Below are 25,463 nucleotides of genomic sequence, written 5' to 3'. Positions count from 1 at the left end.
AAGGAATAGTGATTATTGTTTCCCTTTATATTCATATTTGGATGTGAGGTTATGTTTGTGTGCTTTCATTCTCTTTGTTTTGTTGCCAAGACGATTAGTTTCTTGCTTCTTCTAGGGTATAGCTTGCCTCCTTATGTTGGGGTTTACCATTTATTATCCTTTGTAGTGCTGGATTTGTAGAAAGATATTGTGTAAATTTGGTTTTGTCATGGAATATCTTGGTTTCTCCATCAATGTTAATTGAGAGTTTTGCTGGATACAGTAACCTGGGCTGGCACAGAACAGAACCGTGGGTAGCGGTGGCTGTCTGTTCCTATATCCCTGTGTCCAGAGGCACTGTGCAGTTAATTTGCATATCATTTTTACACATGTGCTTTTGCATCATCTAAGTTTTTGTACACTTATCTTTTATGTTTACCAGACAATCAAATTTACCTTTCCTAGCATTCAGCTCTTTGAGTTTTGACAAATATATAAACTCAAGTCACTACTGTCCCACTTCCTGCCAAACCCTGTAGGTACAGTCAATTCCTCTGAAATGTGTGAACTTAAAATAAGTGAGCTCTAGGTGTATGCCTTATAAGTTAGTTTTAAAGTACTGCGGGCTGGTTTTTAGGACACACCCAGATTGAGTTCTAGGGAATCTTGGTTTGAGCTGCTGTAATTAGACACTACAGTCTATGTGCATCAAGCAACATTTCTGATCTCATAGTTTTGCAGGCTGGGAATTCCAGTCAGCGGACACTGTCAGATCCTGTGTCTGGAGGCCTGCCTCTACCTTTGTAGACATCTGTCTTCTGTTAATCCTGGCAGTAGAGAACATGTGCTCGGCTCTTCTTCTCCATGGACCAGGTTCCATGGCCGAGTTCTTGGAATCACGGAAACGAATTACTCCCCAAAGGCCTAAGTCCTAAGTCCTTCCTACTGTGAGTTAAGGTTTCAGCTGGAGGCAGTGGGCTGGAGGCAGCTTTTCCCACATGCATGAGCTCTTCAGTTCTATCCCCAGCACAAAATCAATCAATCAATCAATCAATCAATCAATCAAATGCAAAATAATAGAATAAAAATGTCAACATAAATTTGGGGGTACACAGACATATGGTCTGTAGCACAGATTAGGGCACGTTGTCTTCCGATGTTAATACACATTTGTATCCCATAATAGCACCCAACAATGTTCATTTCCCTGCAGCACAGTCTATAATTAATTAATACACATTTAAGTTTTTATAAGTATAGTGGGTGAGGAACGGTCAGTTCCTTGAAGATAGATTTATATATCTTTATGTGGATGGTGTTTTACCTGTGTATATAAATGTGCGCCACATGCATACCTCATGTCTGCAGAGGCCAGAACTTTAAGTGGAATTATATATAGATGTCTGAGCTGTTGTGTGAGGATTGAGAACGAAACCCAGCCCTGTGTGAGGGCTGCCTGTGCTTCTGAACTGCTGAGCCATCTCCCCAGTCCCCTTGTTTTGTTTTTGAGACAAGTGTCTGAGAATTTACTCTATCTTGTCTTAAATTCCCAGGCCCCTGCCATCCTCCTGCCTCAACTTCCCCATATCATTTTTTCATGTATTCAAAGGTAGATTTTGAAACAAAAATAAAACATCACAAGCACTAAACCACTACTGTGAATAATGTGATTTCAGGGGATCGTTTGCTGTGTTTTATTGTTACTGTTCCGTGTGGCTTGACATTTTTTATTATATAGTTACAGTTGTAATGAAAATAGTAAAACCTCAAATAACTAATTGTCCCAATGTAAAAGCTGTCCTTAAGGCCCAGCCTTTCTCCAGATCATCCCCTCTTGCACAACTTGGCCATACATCAATGACGAGGAAGGAAGCACCAGAGGCAGATTCATTGATTCATGGTTTTTATTTGCTGATATTGAAAGCTAACCTAGGGCATGGATGGGATTAAGGCCTGAGCCAGAGAGCAGAGCTCTGTCGTTGGTATGCAGATGTGGTAAAAGGATGGCTTTGTCCGATTCCATGCAGGACTTCATTCTCTTTGTTTTAGTATGGTTTGTGCTGCTGTTATTGTTACATTTGGGTGCAGTCTTAAAAGCTGAACTGAATACTTGTCCAGTTCATGAGAGTTAAATTATGATTTGCTCTGATAACCCGAGAAACTTTTCACTTTTTAGTTTTATTTTTTAATGAAAAGAATTCTGATTATAGGAAAAATAGTACATGACACTGCTATCTAATATTAATCAGTTCAATCGGCAAACAACTCACATTAACTAGAGATCATGCTCATTTATATACTGTTTACATGTTATTTACATATTAGTCTTGGTTCATTCTTATTTGACTCCCAGGTTTCTGAAGTTTTAGCGATGGCAGTGTTATAATGAAAATCTCTGTGATTGTATATTTTATCATGTATTTAATTATTTTCTCTGGAGACAGAATCTCATGACACCAAGGCTGGTCTTCAATCCATTATGTAACAATTATGACCATGAACTTCCCCAATACTAAAATTACAGGAGAAAAATGACTGAATATGAATATTTGTTGCTGAAGGTTTGGGCAAACTAGGTAGGTGCTCTACCACTGAGCTGTAGTTCAGTTTGCATAGTTCAAAATATAGAAACAGAAACTATGTTTATACCTATTTCCCATTAACTTGCAAGACTCACAGGATTCTGCTCCAGTATTTACATTCTGTGTCATCTCAGTACACCATCCCCAGAAGTGTTCATGTCACCATTTAAGAGTGATGGGACTAGAAACCTGCTGTTTTACTTCCAGAGCCATATTTAAGTCCGGGAAAGATGTGTATTCAGGGCTTTATGTATTTGGCAGACAATCACACGTATTTGCTGTTGTCTTTTCTCTTGTACAGCGACTGGTGTTTGTTAGTCCAGGATGCCATATGGAGTGTTCTGGCGAATTTCAGAGCCTCTGGACTCTGACTTCAGGCTGATCTTCTCCTTGCCCTTGTGACTTCTCGGGACAAACCAGAAAATAGAAAAGTAGATAAAACTACAGAGCAAAATTAAAATTTTCTCCTGTGGGAGTGTGCTTTTACTTAGAAAATGGAGAATAGTGGTGCCCTGTTTTATATTTTTTTTGGAAGAAGAAAAAAGTGATAGTTTGCTTTGTAAACACCTCCATTATGAGATAGACTTATTAATTTCTTAGCACTTGTATTTGAACTGATTCCTTTTTAATGTTAATAATATATTTGATTAAACCTGATAGGTCCAAAATATCATATCTACATATAATTAGTATAAGCAGTTGTTGAGGGCTATTTTACAAAAATTCCTAATGAGCTTCTGACATCTATAAATTAAAGTATGCCATTATTGATTTGGAGGCTCAGCACCTAGTGGCTGCCACTCAAATGCTGCAATTTTGACTAAGAAGACAGAGTTAGCTTGCTGTCTCTTGCCCTTAGCTTGGCAGCCTCAGAACTAAGGCCGTTTTGGCAATGATGCTTATGCATTCTAACCAGTACATTGATCAGTTTTGAGTTTTTATTTTGTAACTGAAAACTTTTTTTTAAAAGATTTATTTATTTATTATATGTAAGTACACTGTAGCTGTCTTCAGATACACTAGATCTCTTTACAGATGGTTGTGAGCCACCATGTGGTTGCTGGGAATTGAACTCAGGACCTCAGGAAGAGCAGTCGGGTGCTCTTAGCCTCTGAGCCATCTCTCCAGCCCAACTGAAAACTTTTTGATGTACTTATTTTGTGTGCACATGTACTTGAGTGCATGTGTGCTCGAGTGCATGTGTGCATGCTCCTTGGAAGTCAGATGACAGCTTGTAGGAGTTAGTTGTCGCTTTCCACTGTGTGTGTATGTGTCTTGGGGATTTAACTCAGATAGTCGGGATAGGTGGAGTAGTTTTACCTGCTGAGGCATTGCTCTAGCCCTTTTAAAAATAATAAGAAGATCCAGGTAGATCCAGATGTGTGTGTGTGTGTGTGTGTGTGTGTGTGTGTGTGTGCATGCCCTTAACTAACACAAGCACTAAGGCAGCTTGATTTACAGAACTAGTTCCAGGACAGCCTGGATTATACAAAGAAACCCTATCTCAAAAATCAAAACACACACACACACACACACACACACACACACACACACACACACACAGACACACACACAGACACACACATTTATATACACATAATAAAAAGTTCATCAACATTTCATACATAGATAATAATGAATTTTGGTCACTTTCACACCCCTCCCCCCTTGCTAGCTTTCATTCTCGTTCTTTCCTGCTAAAATGCCCAATGAGGCCCCCTTCTACTTTCATGTTGCATGTGAATGTATGTGTGGTCTATCAAATTAAGTTAGAATTGTTTGCATGAGCATGGTCTGGGGGATTACTTACTGGGGGGTGGGATGGTCAAGCAGTGACTACAGCACCGAGGAATGTTATTTCTTTGTTTGGTAACCATTTTCTGTCAGTAGATCTTCCAGGAGGGGTGAGGCCTTCTGGACCCCGATCCTTCTGTGATGGAGTGTTAAGAACCATAGCTGTTGTGAGTTCTTGAGCGCTTACTCATGTAGTTTTGAGTAGTCTTATTATTCTTTTTCCTTTATAATAAAGTTTTTTGTACTGTCTAGAGCATGATAGATTTACAGTTGCTTTGGTTTTAATCATTGCTACTTTACCTAAGAAATGCAGTTTTAAATAACTGTTGTCTTGAGGGGTTTTGCCTTCTACTCCACATCCCATAACTCTATGTATTTTCATAGCAAGTTAAAATAGCTGTATCTTCAGGTTCTCCCTCATAGAGCTTTGGTGGAGTTTTGGTTTGTGTGACAAGATGTTTCGTCTACACCCAGTGTCGTATCTCAGTGACTCCTATCTGAGCTCTTCTATGCCCAATACTCCATCCGCGTGCTCTGCTGGTATGACATCTCACATCTGGCTTTAAAATGCTCAGCTGAATAGATACCAAGAACACTGAAGATTTGGTTTTTATGAAAATTTCATTGAAACCATTCCTATAACAGAGTACAATAGACATTGAGAGTACACATGAAATTTTACAGACTAAATTAGCGGGTTGAACAGCCTAGTTTTATAGTTTTATAGAGACTCCTCAGGTGAATATTACTCATTCTAATAAACAGGTATGTAGCCTTGAAGTTTTCAGTTTTCTTGGCTAAAAGTGCCAAGTTTCAAGTAATTACCTGACAAATCAAGTAGTGTGATTTATGACTTTCAAGAGGTAATTGTTGGGCAGTTTCTTTGAGCACTTACCTCTTTCTTCTTCAGGAATTGTAGTACGCTTGTGTCAGCAACAGATGTAGTAGTTGGGTGACTTCTGTGAGCTTTTAAGTTTGGTACTGCCATCTTTTGATCGCTTTCCAGGCTCATGGTTTCCAAGGTATTAGCATCTTCCGGCTCTACTTGCCTTACTTGACAATTGTTTCTAAGCCTCAGTCCTGATGCTGAAGGCCTTGTGGGTATTGTTACCTAATAGCCCGAATAAGTACTACCAGTTTCATCTGCAGATGCAACTCTCTCTGCTCACATTGACCTTGATTTCCAGGACACCAGAGGGTGATCTAACAATTAGCAGAGTGCACTGCTGGTTATGACCCTAAGGCCCCTTCTGCTCAAACTCAACATCTGGGGAGAGCCTTATTTGTGCGCAGGATGACTGACCTCTAAAAGGATCCCATTTGCCTTCTGCTATTTGTGTTCACACAGTTAGAGTCTGTTCCGGTTTCCCTTCTTGTACTTCCTGCCTTGTAGGGGATTTGCGCTGATGTCATGGTTTTCCATAACCCAGAGTCAAGCATAGTGTGTGATGCACAGAAGATGCTCCGGTTCGTTCGACAAATGAATGATTGATGTTCATGGGATGCATCTAGTCCATACTTGGAGTGGTGGAAGGGATAGGAAAAGGGCTGATACCGGGTAAGGGCAAGTAGACCTTGGGAAATTCTGGTGGGATAGGGTAGGAGTCTTATGCAGTGGTATGGGGAGCTCTCATTGATGTTCCTGCTCACCTGTGCTCTCTTTGCTCTGGGAAAAGTTGACTTGAGCTCTTTCACAGAGTGAGCTGACGATTTAGTGAGGTCCCAAGTGGGACCGCTCTACTCTTGGAGGATTTAAATACAGAGCGAGTATGAGTTATTGTCACTAATGGTGAGTGTGTGTTTCTGATATTGGGTGGCTCTTAAAAGGAACCATGCTTGAAAAGTGGTGATCACTGAGGTGGAAACAATGATGTTTAGCCAAGACAGCGTTCTGTGACACTTACAAGTGAGAGCTTTTGAAATATCTTAGTGGACATCTATTGATTTTTTAAAATCCTCCATTGGTTTAGAGTTGTGTCTTAGCCCAGGGTTCACAGGGGAATTAAGAAGTCTAAATATGTTACAGCAAGTCTAGTTTTACAGAGGCTCTGGGTGAATCTGCCTAGAAACTTTGCAAACTTTGATAACCAGCCCTATGTCCTATGGCCTTACTGATAAGCAGATACAGAGCTGGCGCCCCTATTTTTGCAAAGTCCTTGCTAATCTTGTAAAGCGTGACAGGAAGTTGATAATCTTACTCTCCAGCAAACAGCAAACATTTCCCAGCGGAAAAAATTCTTGCTAAAAAGCATGAGAAACTCGGCACCTCTTGAATGTATGTGAGAGGAATGGCGGATGAAGGGAAGGGGTGAGGAAGTGGACTGATGAGAGGTGCTACTGTCTGCTGTCAGGGACCATATGCCATGGGCTCATTTCTTTGTTAGTTTTGACTCTATAATAAATTAAATGCTTAGAATATTAAAATGATAGTGTTTTATTAGCCAGGGAACAATAGGGCAGATCAATATCCCAAGACAATCAAGAGGAACACGGTGACAGTCTCCAGTCTCAGATCCACCTCCATTGTCGGGAAGCTCATTGGCCCAGAAACTTTATTATCACAAAATACAACTGGGCTGTATTTTGTCATTGTGACAACATTCTAGAGGAAAAAAAATCCCAACTTAACGGAGGCACCATTTCTTTTGTCTCACTTCTTCAGAGATTCCAGTGCATGGCCAGCTTGTTCTGCTGCTTTCTATCAAGCTTGTGGTAGGGTTTACACCATCAAGGAAGGGGATGGTAGAGAAAAGTCACTTGACGCTCAGCATCTGAGGAGAGGGAGGGAGAGAATGAGCCTGAGCTATACTCTTCAGAGGTACTCATGTTGCATTTCTTCCTTTCCATCAGCCTCCCAATACAGGTCAAGAGATTAGTCTATTCATTATCTCAATCTTACCTCAGTCTACTCATTTCCATTTTATTGAGGATCGAGCCTTCCACATGAGCTTTGTGTGGCTGTTCCATATTCTAACCATAGCGAGGGGGTGCTGGTTAGTTTTTTTTTTTAATTGACATCTAAAAGAGTGGACTTCAGTTGAGAAAATGCTTCTATCAGTTTGGCTGGGTGGCTAAGTCTGTTGGAACATTTTATCGATTAATGATGTGGGAGGGCCCAGCCCACTGTGGGTGGTGTCATCCCCTGAGCAGATAGTTGCTAGATTGCATAAAAAGGCAAGCTGAGCATTTGTGTGTCACCTAGAGCACCTTATACAGATGGCTTTATTCAACTGTGGGACAATTCAGGTAGTAGGTACTAACCTCATTCTACAGAGGAGTAGAATTTTAGAGAGGTTCAGGGATTTAGTTATGTGTTAAGGAAGCCAGGTGAGATGAGGATCCATGAGGATGATTTTAGCCAAGACAGCGTTCTGTGACACTTACAAGTGAGAGCTTTTGAAATATCTTAGTGGACATCTATTGATTTTTTAAAATCCTCCATTGGTTTAGAGTTGTGTCTTAGCCCAGGGTTCACAGGGGAATTAAGAAGTTGCCTCATCAATCCCTGTTCTGAAGTGGCATCTGTCTGTTTGTCCAGTAGGAAGACATAGCCTGTATACTTGCTTATGTTAGCTGAAAACTGTGCACTTGAGAGCTCTGTGGATTGTGTGGGTGACCAGGATCATGGTTACAGAAATGGATTTTGTCAAATCGCATAGGGGAGACCACTTGAATTGGCATGGTGGGAGCCAGGTTCCGCCAGGGGGCGCTCTGCAGCAGTGTTAGGCTTGGGGATTGTTCAGTGAGTGAGCATGCTGACTGCAATGCTCTGTGCCTCCTTTGGGGCATCCTTCTTTCTGTGTGGTTATAGAAGGCCTTAAACTCTGTGATTGGAACTGAGATGTCACCAAGTCATAACTCCAGTGGAATATTTTCCCTCCCTTCAAAAGCACTTTAGTTAAATTTCCCTTGTGAAGATAATTAGACATCAGACAGGATTTGCCACACCCAGCTAGCCAGTAATCCAGGCCAGGATCTCATTAAGAGACTCTGCTTTTCTGCAAACTGACCCTTTAAGCTTTCTGAGTCTATGACCCTGTGACCTAGGGATTCGTCTTCATTTGTGTTTTCCCTGGACTCCTATTTCCCCAAATTTGGAAGGAAAAACACTCAAAAAAGGAGCCTTGGTTGTTTAAACTACTGTTAATTTTCAGAGCTCCTAGGCTTGGAATACGTGCTCTTTTTTGTGGTTCTGGTGTTCTGTATGTTGAATTGCCTGTGTATGGACAAAAATAACTGGTTCCTGGCACTGCCTAAGTAAGCCAGATTCATTGACAGGTGTTGCTGTGTTGCTGTCGGCTGGTCCCTCAGCTGGTGAAGACTGCCCCCTACTGACCTTAGCAGCTGCATAATAAGGAATAATTTCCTTGACAAAATAATCTGCAAGTACATCTCTTTCCACTCTTCTTCCTGCCCTCCCCCTTCCTTCCTAGTACATTTAGTGATTTCTTACTACATACTAGTTATTATGATTGAAATTGATGCTGTAGGAGGAAAAAAAGAGGTACTTCTACTTAGAAATTTTTTTAGACTTCTTTAGTAAGCCGTTTGACTGCTAGACGCTACAGTGACATATGGACACACACACTTAGAATTGCAGTATATATATTCACAACAGCACTGTTGATAATACATACTAGTCAGACCATGCTACCTCTTAGTGCTAAAAACGTGGATAAGTAATGTGGCTTGTTTACAGCAAGTGGAATGTTATGCAGGAGATGAAACTGGGCATCCTCCAGATATGTGCAACAAAGAGGTGTCTGGGAAGTGTAAGTTAGTGTCTGAGCATTCTTTATCTGCCCCACCTCAGTAAGCGGGCAGGGATGTGACAGCTGAGTTTTGAGCAGGGTAAAGTAGAGGAACTGCATTCTAGATACAATGACCCTAAGGGGAGGTGGCTGACTTGAAAGTAAAAAGAGAAGGCACTGCGAGAATGTCAGGCAGTAGCAGTAAAAAGGGCAGAAAGGCGTGACCTCCTGAGGGTCAGTGGAAATAAACTGAATATAATCAGTGACTGACGAGATATCTGAAACTGTAACACTTGTGGCTGTCGGTAAGGAGGGGCAGAGAAAGGAGAAGGCTTTGAGGTTATGTGTGATGGCTCTGAACAGGATCAACCCTTCTGCCTTTGGGTAAGTTTTTCAACATCTATTTATTACAGTTTCTTCTTATTTATATAGAGAAACTAATTTTCAAAGTATGGCAGCCTCTGGGAACGTGCAGTCTAACGTACGATGAGCATGGAGAGTTTTGAGTGTGACCGAGAGGGTGGAAAACGTGTGTAAAGTGAGTGTGATGCAGTCTTGTCTGTAGGCGTAACAGAGAGGAAGGCAGGTGGAAAACCTGAATCACCATGTGTGCTTCTTGTTATAAACACCAGCCACATCATGTGCAGGCTGGAGGGGAAGAACCAACCTTTCAGAGTGTAGACTGAATGATGGGCTAGCCCATGCTAGCTGCACTTTTGCTGAAAATGGTTCTTGGCTGCACAGAACATATTCAAAATGGTTTACTTTATAGAAATGGTAGTCAAGGCTTTACTACTCATTTTATATGATTGCCAAAGTAATACATATCCAGTACATAAGATTTATAAACCATAGGAGAGTATAATAAATATGTAACAGCTCTAATTCTAATGCTCATGGATTTTGTTAACATGACATCTTAGTCTATCTATCCTGTTTTGTTTTTTCTTTTAAAATATTTATTGCGTATAGGTATTTCGCTTGCATGTTGTCTGTGCACCATGTACATGCATTGCCTGTGAAAGTCAGGAGAGAGCACTGCAAGGTCTGGAACTGGAGTTACATATGGTTGTGAGCTGTCCTGTAGGTGCTAAGAATCGAACCCAGGTTCACTGGAAAAGCAGCCAGTGCTCTTAACAACTGAGCCATCTCTCCAACTCCGTTTTTTGTTTTCTTTTAAAATGTGTGTGTGTATGTATGTGTGTGTGTGTGTGTGTGTGTGTGTGTGTGTGTGTTTTAGGGGCTGATAGCTCACTAATGCTAGAGGGTGTCCTTGGTTGCTGGGTCTCCTCACTTTTTGCCTTATTTGGGAAAGAATCTCCTCTTTGCCACTTCCTATACCGAGGAAGTTGGTTTGTGAGCTTTTGGAAATTTCCTGGATTCTCCTATCTTCCCTTCCCATCTCACCATAAATGCTTTAGGATTACAGACATGATCTACTGCATCAGCTTTCCATGGGTGCTGGGGATCTGAGCTCAGGTCCTTCCACTTGTTTAGCTGTTTACCCATTGAGCTATCTCCTTGGCCCTAATTCTTTCCCATTTCTCAATGAACACAAACCAGAAGAAAACATCTGACGTTAAACTATGCTGCATAACCAGTTGTGCTTTTCTTTTTTTAAAGATTTATATATTTTGTTTATATGAGTATACTGTATCTGTTTTCACACTAACCAGAAGAGGGCATCAGATCCCATTACAGATGGTTGTGAGCCACTATGTGGTTGCTGGGAATTGAACACAGGACCCCTGGAAGAGCAGTCAGTGCTCTTAACTGCTGAGCCATCTCTCCAGCCCCGAGCTGTGCTTCTCAAAGTCATTTAAACAGAAGCTCGTCCTGACAAGAGGCATCTGGGATGGTCTTGTGTCACAAGGAGAAAATGCTCTGGTGCTTTGAATTATTGAGAAAATGTAGTATTTTCTTCTCTGGCAGTTTTAAAATATAGTAGAGTGAACTCCTGTCTTGTGGATGGCAAGGACGTGACCCCCCCTTTACTGCCTGCTGCTCTCTGGCATGTGGGCAAACCTTGAGCATGCTTTTCTGAGAATTCACTTCTCAAACTGGCAGAAAGAAATACTGGTTAGAATATGATCTAAGAGAGACTTTGATTAATCCCTCACCTACACTTGCTCGAGGACTGAAGAGTTCATCTCCTAAAGAGCAGAAGCCTCTTCAGCTTCTCATTTTAAAATATTAAAATCACTGTAAAAGTCTACACTGACTAATCCAGAATAAAGACAGGAGAGATTAGTGTCACTAGAATGTAGTTTTACATGAACAAAGCACTTTAAGGGAGCTTAAGTCTAAGAAGCTGCTTAGGCAGAGGGGCGTGTGTCTGATTGGGTGGGATAACTCTCTGTGGTGTGTGTGTGTGTGTGTGTGTGTGTGTGTGTGTGTGTGTGTGTGTGTATGAGCAAGAAGAGCAACTAGGAGGTGAGAAGGAGGGAGGGAGGATGCCTAAAGTGTAGGATGGAGGCCTAAAGTGTAGGTTTTTGCCGTGATCTTGATCTAAATGTAGGCGCTGCTGTTAGATCCAAGGAAGAGTTTATGGGCTGGGGCTGATTATAAGGAATGGAGAACTTGTCTTACATAAGGTCCTGAATACTTAGCACTGGGAGAAAGGATAGAAAAGATAAGGTCATATTACCTATATTGACTAAAACCATGTCTTGTTGAGTTTAGTGTTTCTCAGAATATTTTTTGTGTGTGTGTCTGCGTGCATGTATACATACATATGTTTATATGTGTATATTTGATGCATGTGTATATATACATAGGAACATAGATATAGGAGACTTGGGTCCTTTCTCCTGTAAGATATAAACAAGTTAGGAGAATTGAGAAAACACGTTCTGTTCTGAGTAGTCTGCTTGCAAAGATTTTTAGCTAGTTCATTTAACAAGCGCGTGGCACTCATGGAGTGTAAGAACTGCTCTGCAAATGGGGCCTAAGGAATTGTCTACAGGCGTCAGTGGTGGCAGCAAAGGTCACTGGTGTTCCGACAGCTGTTAATCTGTATCAGTTACTCTGCAGGGAAGCCTCTTTCCCTGGGATAACATCTGACTCAGAAGCCTGCATACCATGTAATTCCAGAGATTCTCACAGGATTGATGAGGCCTGTGCCAGGTATGGGCACTTTCATACAGTGTGTGTGTGTGTGTGTGTGTGTGTGTGTGTGTGTGTGTGTGTGTGTTAGGGGTTTGTTTTGTTTTGTTTTGTTACCTTGACACAAGGTAGAGCCATCTGAGAGGGAGTCACACTTGAGGACATGCCTCCATCAGACTAGATGGTAACCAGGTATGTGAAGCACCTTCCTGAGCAATTATTGATGTGGGAGGGCTCAACTGCCGACAGTGGTGGCTCCCTTGGACTGTCTGTCTGTCCTGGGTGCTATAAAATAGAAAGCTGAGCAAGCCAGTAAGCAACATTCCTCCATGGTCTCAGCTTCAGGTTCCCGCCTCCAGGTTGAGTCCTGACTTCCTCAGTGATGAACTGTGATGTGGAAGTCTAAGCCAAACATATCCTTTCCTTCCCAAGCTGCATTTTGGTAATAGTTTTTATTACAGCAATAGAAATCAACCTAGGGGTGTGGCTCCTCTGTATTGTCTGAGGCTCCAGGTTTTTGGTTGGGACCCTATAGGTTTTCTGTCTTGGAAAGCTTTGCCTCCATTGGCTGAGGCTGACACTCCCACTTGCCCCTTTTTATTTCCTATTAAGACAGTGAGGTCCTGGAAGAGTCTCTAGTTCTCTGTATGGTGTGGGAAAGGAAAAGCAAGTGGTGACTTAAGATGTCTTGAAGTAAAGGACGAGCCAAAGTTACCGGGTGTCTTAACTGAAAATGTTTCTTAGTATGACTGGCATTTTAAAACAGATTCACGGCCTTTTTTTTTTTTTGTGGTATGTATGTCATGGTGTATGTGTGTGTCTGAGGGTATGACCATCTCTCTGTATGTGTAGAGGCCAGAGGAAGACACTGGGTGTCCTGCTTGATTTCCTTGAGATAGGACCTCTCACTGAATCAGGAACTAGATTGGCTATCTTCACGTTCCACCGATCCTGTGGCCTCCTGCCATAGCTGGTAGGGTTACAAGCAAGTTGTTACACATAGCTTTTTAGTGTGGGAATTTGAACTTCACTCTTATCTGCTGAGTCCTTTCCATAGCTCTGCGATATTTTTATGTGTGTGTGATTATATGCAATATGTAATATAGAGCACATAGTAACTGTGAAGTCAGTAGTTTCAACAAATGAGTTAGGCCAGGTCAACGACAACCCACGTCTCTAGTGGGAATGCACACATTCAGCTTTTGTATAGCTAAGGAATCTTAATTTCCTTTTCATTTCTGGAAGCTAGTTTTGCTGAGTTTTTGGTTTATTTATTTACTTTTTCTTTTGATGCACTGAATATTAACCCAATTCCCTCCAGCCTACAAAGTTTCCGATGGAATAAACAGTCCACTGCCAGCCTCTTGGAAGCCCCTTGTATAGGACAGGTTACTTTTTTCTTGCTGCTTTCAATATTTTCCCTGTGACCTTTCATACTGGATAACATGTCTGATGTCGTTCTTCAGACACCTCCTAGTTGGAGTTTGTTGAGATTTTTGAATTTGTATGCACATCTTCTTTTTTTAAAATCTGGGGATTTTGGGTCAATATTGCTTTATATATTCTCTCTTCTCCATTTTCAGTTATTTCTCCTTTGAGATTCCACCCGTGAGTGACATAATATAATATATAAATGTAATAGGACCAATAGAGTTTTCTCCTATTGATGTTGGACAATGCCATCCTCTGCTACATATGTGGCTGGAGCCATGGATCCTTCTATGTGTACTCTTTGGTTGGTGGTTTAGTCCCTGGGAGCTCTGGTAGGGTCTGGTTTGTTGATATTATTGTTCTTCCTATGGGGTTGCAAATCCCTTCAGCTCCTTCAGTCTTTTCTCTAACTTGTCCATTGGGGTCTCCTTGTTCAGTCCAATGGTTAGCTGCAGGCATCCTCATCTGTATTAGTAGGGCTCTGGTGGCAGTTCCTCAGAAAATTGGACATTGCACTACCTGAGGACCCAGCTATATCACTCCTGGCCATATCTCTCAAAAGATGCTCCAACATATAACAAGGGTACTGCAGGCTCTTAAAGGCTGTACCTACCTGCTGTACAAGCCTCCAAGTATACAGTTCCCCTCCTGAGAGTCACGCCCCCAGGCAATGCTTGCTGAAGCCCGAGTTGAATGAACTTTTACATTCTTTCTCTTTTGTGAGAGAAACAGACTTTTGCAGTCTTCTCCCCCTTTCTTCTCTGTTGTGCTAGATGGAAGGGAGCTATCAGTGGTTGGTGGCTAATATAGACGCATTAATTATTAAGTAATACCCAGGGCAATAGTGAGGCTCAGGGCTGAGTGTTTGTAAGAGTGTCTCCATTCTGGATTAAGCTAAACTGGAGAAAATCTGCACTGGATGTGGGTGGCATTAACCCCTGCACTGAAGTCCTGAGCTGGAAAAAAAAAAAAAAAAGGAAAAGAAGAAGCTAGCCAAGTGCCTTGTTTGTTTGTTTGTTTGTTTGTTTGTTTGTTTTCCTGGTTTGTGAATCCACTGAGATGAAGGCAGGTAGCCTCCCAGTGGCATGGACCAGAGCTGGCCAGGTAGTCAGTCTCTCCCCACCATGATGGATCATCCGATGAACCAGGACCTGAAACACCTCTCCTCCCTACCCAGCATGGTGCTATGTTCCTATAGCTTAGCACTTGGGAGCTGGGGACAGGATGTCAGAATGTCAAGGCTAATCCCTACCACACAGACTTTGAGGGCAGCCTTGGTTACATGACACTGGGTCCCAGCATCAACAAACAGTATAACCCTCTCCTTCCTGCATTTGCTTGCCTGAGGCATTTTGTCACAGGTTTTCTTTTGGTAGAAAGGTTGCTCCTACAGTAAGTGATAGCAGCCCACATTTCTGCTGCTTTGGCTTGACTATTCTTGGTTCTACCCTCACTGGGTATACTCCACCTCCTAATTGGATTCAGGAGGTCTCTCAAAGGTAATTTTGTTTGTTTATTTTTGTTAAATCATTGTTTTCATGGGACGATGAGAACTGGAGGCTTCCAGTTTGGCCATCATATCATTCCCAAGTGTAATCCAAATCTCTGTTTTATGAGCTGGGGACAATGACTATTGGTAGAACTTTGGTAATTAAAATGATAGATATACTAACATATCTGCTCCCTGTCGCCTCTAGCCCTTGTCAGAGACTCAGTACCTATTGCAGACTTCTGGCTTTGCAGTCTCTGTGCTCGTCTGTCTCTCTTTAGCAACTGCTGCTAGCTAGCATTTAGCAAACGCTCAGCACATGTCCTTCGTTCTTCATATCCCGGTTATATGCATAAACTCCTTTGTTACCACAGTTGTAAGTGGGCAATGCTGGAATCCCATTTACATATTATTACATGTGATTACATATGATTACATACGATTACATATGAGAAAATTGATTATAGAAAGTAGGTATTTTATTCAAAGTCAGGAAGCAGAAACTGGTCTCAGATTCAATTTTTTTTTTTCTTTTTTTACAGAGCTGGGGACCGAACCCAGGGCCTTGCGCTTGCTAGGCAAGCGCTCTACCACTGAGCTAAATCCCCAACCCCTCAGATTCAATTTTTAAGAGGCATTTCTCTTTTAATTACATTCATTGTCACGGAGAAAGTTTATGATAGTCATATAGTGAAAGGGACTCTTGGTCCTGATTGCCATGAAAATAAATGTATTAGATGTTATGTTCACAGAACGTATACATCCCCTCAACTTCAAGCTGAGTGATAGTTACAGCTGGGCATGCTGGCGCACTGCTTTAGTTCTAGCACATGACAGGAGGAGACAGGAGGATCTCTTTGAGTTCAAGGCCGAGTTCCAGGGCTGTCAGAGCTATGTAATGAGAGTCTATCTTGGGAAAAACAGCACCCTTCCTCCAAAGAGTGATCATTTCTTTTTAAACTGTTTTTATTTTGAATTTTATGCATGAATCGAAAGCACTGTAATCCTATCTCCACCCTTCCCTCCCTGACCCTCCCCGACACAGTCCAATCAACATTGCCTGTATGTATATGCGTGTGTGGCTGACCACTTAGGCATGGCCAACCTATCAGGAGCTTGTCTGTGAAGAAAACTTGAGTGTTCTCAGAAACTGGATTGCCTCTAGTTGGTCAACTAGGGGTGACCTTGTGAGCCCATGTTGATCCATGCCAGAATGCTGACAGGCGTGGTCTTGCACAGGTCTTGTGCAGGCAGCTTTAGCTGTTGAGGGTCCATGGGTGAGACATCTTCCTCATATCTAGAAGACATCATTCCTCCCTGTTCTCTGGCTCTGATAATATTTCTTGGGTGTTTCAGGGGCCTGTTAGAGATGTTATAGATGGGAACTCCAGAGATACTGGATCACTGCACTACGGCCAGTTGAGGTTCTTTGCAAATGGCATTCATCTACTGCAAAAAGCAGTTTCTTCATTATAAGATGAGAGCAGCACTAATCTATGGGCATGAGAATTAAGTGTTTGGAAAGCAGTGCATCCATTTGAGCAAAAATGGTTGTGGTAGCTTCTTGAAGAGGCATTTCGCATGGTGACACAAATATTCTCTAATTCAAATGATTGGTTTTTTTTATACTGAATAAACTGTATATAGTTAGGTCAACCTTAAATAGAATATTTTGTTGTAACAAGCAATTACTCTATTATTATGAATATTATTTTGTGTTGATTATAAATGGTAATTATGCTGCCGAAGGTGCCTATAATTTACATATCCAAATGCAAAGTGACACGAAAGATGAGTTTTTCGACAATTCCATGGAAAAACTGTTGTGTTGTGTTTATGTCCATCATTTTTCCTTTTCCTTTTGCCACGCTAGTTGACTCTTCCTAACTAGTCTCCCTTCTGTGCTCAAAGCTTGCTTTAGTTTACTTTATGCATATGCATATTTTATACAGATGAAAATTCATGGAGATGAATTTTGTGTCTTTTTTTTTTTTTGCAGGACAGAGTTCATTCAAACAGGCAGAATTTCAATCACAGGGGCTGGATTTCTCAACTGCATTTTGGAAACTTTTGCTAGTACGTTCTTAAGACAAGGAGCCCAAAAGGTAAGCTTGTTTCTACTTTGAACTAACATTAGTTTTAAAAAAAACATGGAGGTTTCAGTTGGGTATTGACTAAGACATCATAGAAGAATGTTGTGGACAGATATGATAAAAATAGGGAGTTAATGAATAAACATATCCCCAGAATTTCTCTTAATAATTGTTGAGTCAGGAGTTTACCCTTCTCCTTTGAACCTAGGCTGAACCAGTCTGAACGTGTTCTAAGAAGCACTGCACAGGGATACTGAGCTTGGTAATGTGTTCTTGGCCTAGTTGAGGGGTTTCTGCCATGGATCTAGATTGGTTTAGCCCAGGCTGGAAGGGAGTAGCTGAAACCCTAGAAGGTCAGATGTCACTTTTACTCACTGAAACATTATTGGGCTTGTTTTCTGCTAGTCTGCAATATGTGCATTTATTTAAAAAGAAAGAAAGAAAAAAAGGAAAGAAAGGAAAAATAACACTGCTATCCTCCCATCTGCAAAATTGCTGCTGCAAAATAATGCCCCTGGCGAGAAAATTAATTTTATGACTGTGTCGCTGAACAAGTTGATTCCTTGTTCATCTATTAAATCCCATATTAGAAAAGCCATAATAATAATTAAGTATAATTGTTTTGCACATAAGTCTATTCATCAAAAAGAAGGGATCCCTTTTGGGAAAGATAATATTTAAAAGTTGAGTTGAGGCTTCTTATTATTAAATTGGCTGCACACAGACATCTGTAAAAAAAAATCCTTTCTGGTAGTTTGTATGAAAACAGAGTGGGGGGCTGTATGCATCTTGGGGGGTTATGACTGCTGCACTTGAGATAAATACGTGTCCCATTCAGCCCAGTGACTGTATTTTACCTGTCTTCAGTCTGACCCTGGTGATACTTGTTAATCATATCTTGATCCCCATTTTATTTGTGAAAGATGATTAAATAAGGATGCCCCATACAGTCCTTCCATCTCACCTGTCTTCTTCTTACAGGAGAGAGTACCTGCATTGTGCTAGGAACTGTGTAAACTATGGGTAAATGGATTTATTCTGTCACAGGAGTAGTAAAATTTAGGCTGTAGACTCACATCCCATGTTTCATTGGTGTGTTCACTCCCATCCAAAGCCCCAGGCAGATGTGGTAATGACCTTACCATCTCAGGACAATTAACTTTACACAGATGCCTGCTCTGGGGCAGACTTGTGTTATGCCTATGCTTCTTGGATATGTTAGGATTCTTTGGTTGCAAGTGACAAAACACATGTTAGTTTGGTCATTGAAATGGTACAAGGGTGCTGAAACTGACTGTTGGCTTCAGGAAGGACTTCCCTGAGGCGGGAGCTTATATGAATATGTTTGTAGGATTCCAGTCTACCTCTGTCTGTAGAGATGGTTGTGTGCTTCATGGTTCTTTTTCCTGCAGCCTGGCTCTCTATGTTTAGAGGGAATGTGGGTCTACTGTCCAGGTGTTATGTTGAATAGAGTTCTAGCCAATGGAAAGACTGCCTGCATGTATCTATCTGTCTGTCTGTCTATCTATCTATCTATCTATCTATCTATCTATCTATCTATCTATCTATCTAATCTATCTCCTCTCTATTCATCCATCCATCTATCTATATGGATCTCTGTCTCTATGTATCTATCATCTATGTCTATGTATCTATGTGTCTATCATCTTTGTTTATTCATTTGTTTATTTCTTCCTTTCTTCCTTCTCTCTTTCCTTTTCATTTCTTTCTGCCAGCAAAATAACTGTCCATTTATTTCTTCTTTTTCTAATGTTTCTGGAAACAGAGGGCCTTGTTTGTAAGCACACCAAACTTATTAGGAGGTAGAGTGACAGCTACAGAACATGACCTTCTTCTCTGCCATGACCATGGGGATCAGGACTGAGCTCTCTTCTCAGAAAAAATATTCCCTAAGCATTTTTGTTTCTAGCATGGTCTCACAGTGGACTCTGTACCCTGTACCCTAATGGGAGAGAGAGAGAGAGCAAGAAAGATTTCTCTCTCTCTCCTCACCCCCCACCCCCACTCCCACCCCCACCCCTGTACACCATGTGTGCCAGAAGAGGATGTAGGTGTCTTACTCTGTCTCTCACTGAACCTGAAGCTAGTCTGGTGGTCAGTAAGACCCAGCCATCCACCTGTCTTCCACCCACCTATTGAGTTTGGGTTACAGGGGTGTGTGTGTGTGTGTGTGTGTGTGTGTGTGTGTGTCCAGCTTTTTATGTGGTGGGTACTGGTATATGAACCCAGGTCCTCACGTTTGCACAGAGAATGTTGTTATCCACTTAATCGTTTCTTCAGCCACAACTTTATTAATCTTGATCCTGTTTCTCCATTACTTTTGATACTTTGGACAGCGCCTGGTTTGTGCAGGTGGAAATGAATGGGGAGAGGAGTACACAGCAAGGTGCCTTGTTAGCGATTCTTTTGAATATTCATGGGAACAAAACCAACATTACCGAGCCACCAACCCTTTTACCAACCAGAGCAACCCTTTATTTTTTTATTATGTTCAGAAGAGACTATATCCAACCCCACCAGCTTTTCTAATGTTGCCTTCTGAAGAGGCTAAGTTTAATTAGCTTTTTGGTTTTAGGAGACAACTGTGCTTAAGTGTCTTTTATCTTGTCCACGTGCTGAGGTTTTGAGGGCCAGCCTGCCTTTCTGGTAAACCTCAGAGCTGTACCTGCATAACTGGGTTCTGCCCGAGTGCCTGTGCCAGCGGCTTAGGTGACTGTACTTTCACTTTTGAGCTTTGTCCTTGAAGCTGTTTAGCAGAGGTAAAGGCAGGAGCTGATAGCTATTCTTTTCCCCTAGAGAAAGCAAAACTAAACGCTCAGACTTTCTGTGTTTGTGAGCGGCTGATGTGGGGCTGTAGGCTGAGGTCACTTGTGTGTCTGAGCCTCTGCGGGCTTATTCAATTGTATTTTTCTCCTTTCCCTTCACTTTCTAGTGCAGTTTGTAACTTGTAACTTTCTGGCGCACACGCTGGATTTCACAGCCCAGTCAGAAGCTGCTCTCCTCTTGGGTTAGGTGGAGTGGTCATCAGAGTTATTGATTTCCGTAGAGTGCCAAGCTCCAGCTTTGCTCCTGCAGTGTAAGTGCCTGTACACAGGTGGCGGCTGGGCACCCTCCCATTGCTTTTGTGACCCAGCAGGAGTCTCTTTGCCCAAGTTTGCTTTTCTGCCAAAGAGGGATTTTTACACATTCCTAGAGAGGCACACAGGTCACGCATAAACACATGTTCTCCTTGTTTTTTATTTTTTTAAGATTTGTTTATTTATTTTATGAGTACACTGTAGCTGTCTTCACGCACACCAGAAATGTGCATCAGATCCTATTACAGCCGCCATGTGGTTGCTGGGATTTGACCTTAGGAGCTCTGGAAGAGCAGTCAGTGCTCTTACCACTGAGCCATCACTCCTGCCGTTCTCTAATTTGAAGGGTGAAAAGCCTGACAGTCACATGCTTCTGTCATGCTCTCTTCTTCTTTCTTTTTTTCGGAGCTGGGGACCGAACCCAGGGCCTTGCGCTTGCTAGGCAAGCGCTCTACCACTGAGCTAAATCCCCAACCCCTCATGTTCTCTTCTTATGGTGTGGCCCTCTCCCCATGAGTGTGGACATGGCCCACAGAACCTGAGAGGTAGGAGGCACATGTTGTTTTAATCTGCAAAGTTGGGGTAGTTTGTTCGTCGCAATAAATAGCCAATAGAGTGGCTTTGAAAAACACCACCAGAAAAAAGATCAGATCCACTCAAGGTCCAAGTCAGACCTTGAAAGTCATTTTTGAATGGTCTGACTTGCCCACAGTTGTTTCTGTAACAAATATTTCACACGCTGTTGCATGCCATCTCTGCTCCAGCCTTCTGATCAGCGTGATTAGAATACCCGTGGCACAAATAATGGGGCCTTCTACAAGAGTGGCTGCAAATAACAAATTATTTTATCACACATTGAAAAATATATTTCACAAACTTAAAGAAAGAGCACGTCTGTGTGATTGTATAATGAGAACTCTGCATTCCGAGGCATTCGTAGCTGTCCCTAACCACAGAGACAAACTGGCTAAAAAAAGAACACTCTTATGACAAGATTGTTACCATGTATTATCTTCCAAGCCTCCACGGAGAAGTGAAAAGTGAATTTCGGCCCCCAGAGAAACCAAATGGGAACAGCTTACCAAAAAGCGATGATGTAGATTTGCCTCTTATTTGGGAGTGGGGGCGGGGCAGGGTGTGTGTGGCTGGCGGTGACTTCTGTTGACTTGCAGAGATGGAAGCAAAGCTTCCCTGGATCTCATTCACTGTGGTGCAAAATGCCCTTTCTCAATGGGGTGGTGTTAACAAGAGGGAAGAGTTGGGCTTTGGAAGCAAAAATGTCTTGTCTGAATGAAAATTAGAGGTGTAATAGAGTATACACACAGATCCTCAGTTTGTGGTGTCACAGACTCATAATAAGGAGAAGGAAGTAGAGTCAAACAGTCTTCTGAACCAGTGGTTTGCTATAGGACTATCTGATCCTGAATGGTTTTAATTGAGATATAGCCTCCATCTCTTTAATTGAGATCAGGTGAGGATGGGAAAATCTTGAGAATTTTGAGCTGATTCCTATATCTCAAGTCTAGAATTTTGACCTGATCCCTATATCTCAAGTCTCATTCATGCCATTAATGAGAGTCTATCTCTAACGTTCACTATGGTAGTTATTGAGACACCAATTTCACCAGTGAAAACTCAGTTCACATTCCTTGGGCTAATGTTCTTTCAAGGATAATGATAATGGAAATTTCTGAAGTGAAGGTGCTGACTAGAGTAGTCACTATGACCACTGGAGCGTGAAGGCCCTGAGGGCACTGGGCCTGCCTGGCATATGACAGCACATAATGTATACATGCTACATTATTACAGTGTGTATACTCAAGTGCTTTGGAGCAAATCATAGACACCATGACAGCCAGATTCAAGTATCAACCCCTGAGCTAAAGAGTGTGCCTGCTTCTCAGAGGCTGTTTGGAATGAGGTGGAATTCTGGGCAGGTGCTCAGTGTAGCGACTGAATGTGAAGCTTTAGAGAAAGGTTCGTTGGCCACTGGTCTGCTACTCTAGATTCACGTGTTACAACCCAGACCCCAGCTTTTCTTCTGTAGAATGGGCGATCATAGTTTTATTCCACAGAGATTGGAAAGGATTTCATAAGCCTGTAAGCATGCTTGGCACATATTAAACTTCAGTAATTACTTGTATTAAAAGGTGTTTTCTGATAAAAAGTAGATTTATATGTAAATAAAACACACACACACACACACAGAGAGAGAGAGAGAGAGAGAGAGAGAGAGAGAGAGAGAAAGAGAGAGAGAGAGAGAATGTGTGTGTGTGAGAGTGTGTGTGTAGGAAGATAACAGATAACACATGCACATGTGCATGCATGAGTGTAGAAGACAGAGGACAACCTCTTGCATTACACCTAAGATGCCATTCACTTTGTTTTCTGACACAGCACCTGTTGCTGGGACCTGGGGATCTCTGGGAAGGCTGGCAAACTAGTGAATGGCAGGGCTGTCCACCTGTCCGTGCCTCCCTGGCACTGGGATTACAAGTATATACCTCCATGCCTGGCTTACTTCTATTCTGAGATTGACCTCTGGTCCTCATGCTGGCAAGACAATTACTTTACCAAGTGAGTTACAGTGCCAGCCCTATAAACAGCTTAAGTACTTACTTTAGAATGATTTTGGTTGTTATTTTGTTGCGACAAAAATCTCTATTGTAGTATCCTTGGCTGGCCTGGAACTTGCTATATAACCTAGTTGGCCTAAAATTCAGGATCTTTTTGACTTAGCTTCCAAGTTCAGGTTACCAGTGTGGGCCACAGTAGCCCACCAAGATGAGATTTCAGTTGCCTTTGGAAATGTCTTGACAGTTAATTGAGCTTGGTTGTAGGTGCTATTGCTTCCCCCTTTGCTTCATTATTGGCTTCGGTCCAAGAACCATGACAAGGAGCAACAAGGGAATGAAGAAACAACTTACATGTGGGTACAGAAAAGCTAGGATCTGATGGAGAAATCACAGCACCTTGGGACTCAGAGTATCTATTATATACAGTTGAACAGGGAGGGAGGCGCTATTATCACGTACAGATAAATGCAGAGGGAGGGTTATTTATTATATGCAGCTGAACAGGAGGAGGATCTAGTTAATCTCTGTAGGAGCAGTTTCTGTAGGGGAGCTGTCTCCAGGTCACAAACATCCAGGAGGAGACTGCTGTGGGAGACATTTTCTGCACACATTGTAGCATTAGCACTGGGATCCAAGGACGACTCTTCTGTCCCTTTGAGCCTCACCCAAGGAAGACTTTGCCATTCCTGTGGATCTGGAATCTTTGTTATGGCTGTGCCAAATCAAACACTACTTGATTACTCAGGAGTTCCTTGCTTCCCTACTTCCCTACATCCCTTCTTCTGTGTGTGTGTGTGTGTGTGTGTGTGTGTGTGTGTGTGTGTGTGTGTGTGAGTGAGAGAGGGAGAGAGAGAGAGAGAGAGAGAGAGAGAGAGAGAGAGAGAGTGTAGGCTGTTGGAGATGTCTCCAGCCTTGGATAATATTTTAGATATACAATGGTAACAGAGACGTTTACAATGGTAACAGAGAGAGAGCTTTGGGTTGTTCCCTTTTTGTGTTTTTATCATTTTTAAAAATTATCAATATTTGATTCAAGTACAAGGAAATATAAATTATAATAATGTATCCCTCTTTGCATGTTGATATAGCTTTTTCTGTGTATCTCTGTTTTTGCAGGTGTCTGGATTAATGGCTTTTATTTTTTAAAAAGTTGGAATTATTCAGCCTAGTGTTTTCACTTACGGACATATTTTAACTTTTTTTGTCATTACATACTTCCTTTGTTGTTGTTGTTCTTTGATTTTGTTAGATACGTTTTTACAAATAGCCTAAGCTGCCATAACCTCTTTCCTTAGCTCATGCCGGTGTTGAAATTTAAATCTCCTGCCATTGCCTCCCAAGCATGGCTTATGGGTGTGCCCAGGTAACTAGACAGTGCAGTCTTCAGAAGTTTGACAGTTTGTACAGTCTCCTCTTTGAGTAATAGCTTTTGTTATCAATTTCTATTTTTTCCATTACTGGAAATAGTATTGGGTCAAATCCCTAAGTGTAAATACTTCTGTACACATCTGATTACTTCTTGGGTTAAAACTTTCTATGTGTATTAGCAAGTTCCTGTCTAAAATAATTCTGCCAGTTTGCAGCCTCTTTACCAATTCTGTTCTGGCCATCCCTAGTTTTCTTGTGAGTTGAATGAACGTGGACGTCTTAGGACTGTCAAAGGGCTGATTATTTTTAGCTCATTGAATTGCGAAGCAGACACAAAATTACCAGCTCTGTCCGAGCCTCCAATTATCTGCTCTGGAAATGATAACAGTTACTGATTCTGCCATTGGCACATCATTTGGCCCCAGTTCCCGTCTGGGCCTTTTCTGTTGTGTGATGTTGATATGGCTGCTCTGTGAATGATGAGTTCCTTAACTGACAACTTTGTGTCCCATGTATACACTTAATAAGAGATGGACATTTCAAAGTCAGTGTCCCCAAGACAGAAGAATAGAGCAAGAAGAAGTATCATTCCACAACATAAATAAAACTTACTGGCACGAGAAGAGACTTTTTCTGTGTAGCCTGGGCTATCCTAGAATTTACTGTGTAGACTAGAGACCCATCTGTCTCTGCCTCCTGAATGCTGGGGTTAAAGGTTGATAATGCTCTTTAACCCACCTCTTGAGAGCTCAAATAGACCAATTCAGGAGATACAGGTGTATTAATTCATTTGATGCTATGAGATGACTACTTCTCTTGATGCCATGAGATGGCTACTTCTTTTTTTTATTTTTACCTTTTTATATATTTATTTTATTTTATTTTGATCATAGTCCCTCTCCCTTCCCCTATTCCAGATTTACTCTTACAAATTTCCTTCCATTGTCCCCTCCTCCTCAGAGAAGGGAAGCTCCTCTTGGGTATCATTCTACACTGGGGCATCTAGTAACAGCAGGACTGGGCACATCATCCCCCACTGAGGCCCAACCAGGCAATCCAGGTAGGGGGAAAGGGATCCAATGACAGGGGGACAGAGACCAAGAGAACCCCCACTCCACTTGTTAGGGACTCACATGAAGACCAAGCTGCATATTTGCTACAAATGTGTAGCCCCTACATGCTCCTTGGCTAAGATCA

At 41.8% G+C, this 25,463-nt stretch overlaps 1 protein-coding gene across 6 annotated transcripts in view; it reads left to right on the top strand.

Moving 5' to 3' along the window:
* Nucleotides 1-25,463, top strand: part of Prelid2 (PRELI domain containing 2) — a 91,711-nt gene that overhangs the window by 23,988 nt on the left and 42,260 nt on the right. For all 6 annotated transcript variants that reach the window (XR_010059597.1, XM_063277588.1, XM_039097122.1 and 3 more), the window contains one exon: nucleotides 17,131-17,236. Coding sequence is in view for 4 of the 6 variants with exons in the window: in XM_063277588.1 (XP_063133658.1) it covers nucleotides 17,131-17,236 (106 nt within the window). In the remaining 2 variants the exon portion in view is untranslated. Of the gene's footprint in view, nucleotides 1-17,130; nucleotides 17,237-25,463 lie in introns of those variants that run through there.

This window comes from Rattus norvegicus, chromosome 18, assembly GCF_036323735.1.
Source record: "Rattus norvegicus strain BN/NHsdMcwi chromosome 18, GRCr8, whole genome shotgun sequence".
NCBI classification, from domain to species: Eukaryota; Metazoa; Chordata; class Mammalia; order Rodentia; family Muridae; genus Rattus; species Rattus norvegicus.
This window is presented reverse-complemented; position numbering and strand designations above follow the sequence as displayed.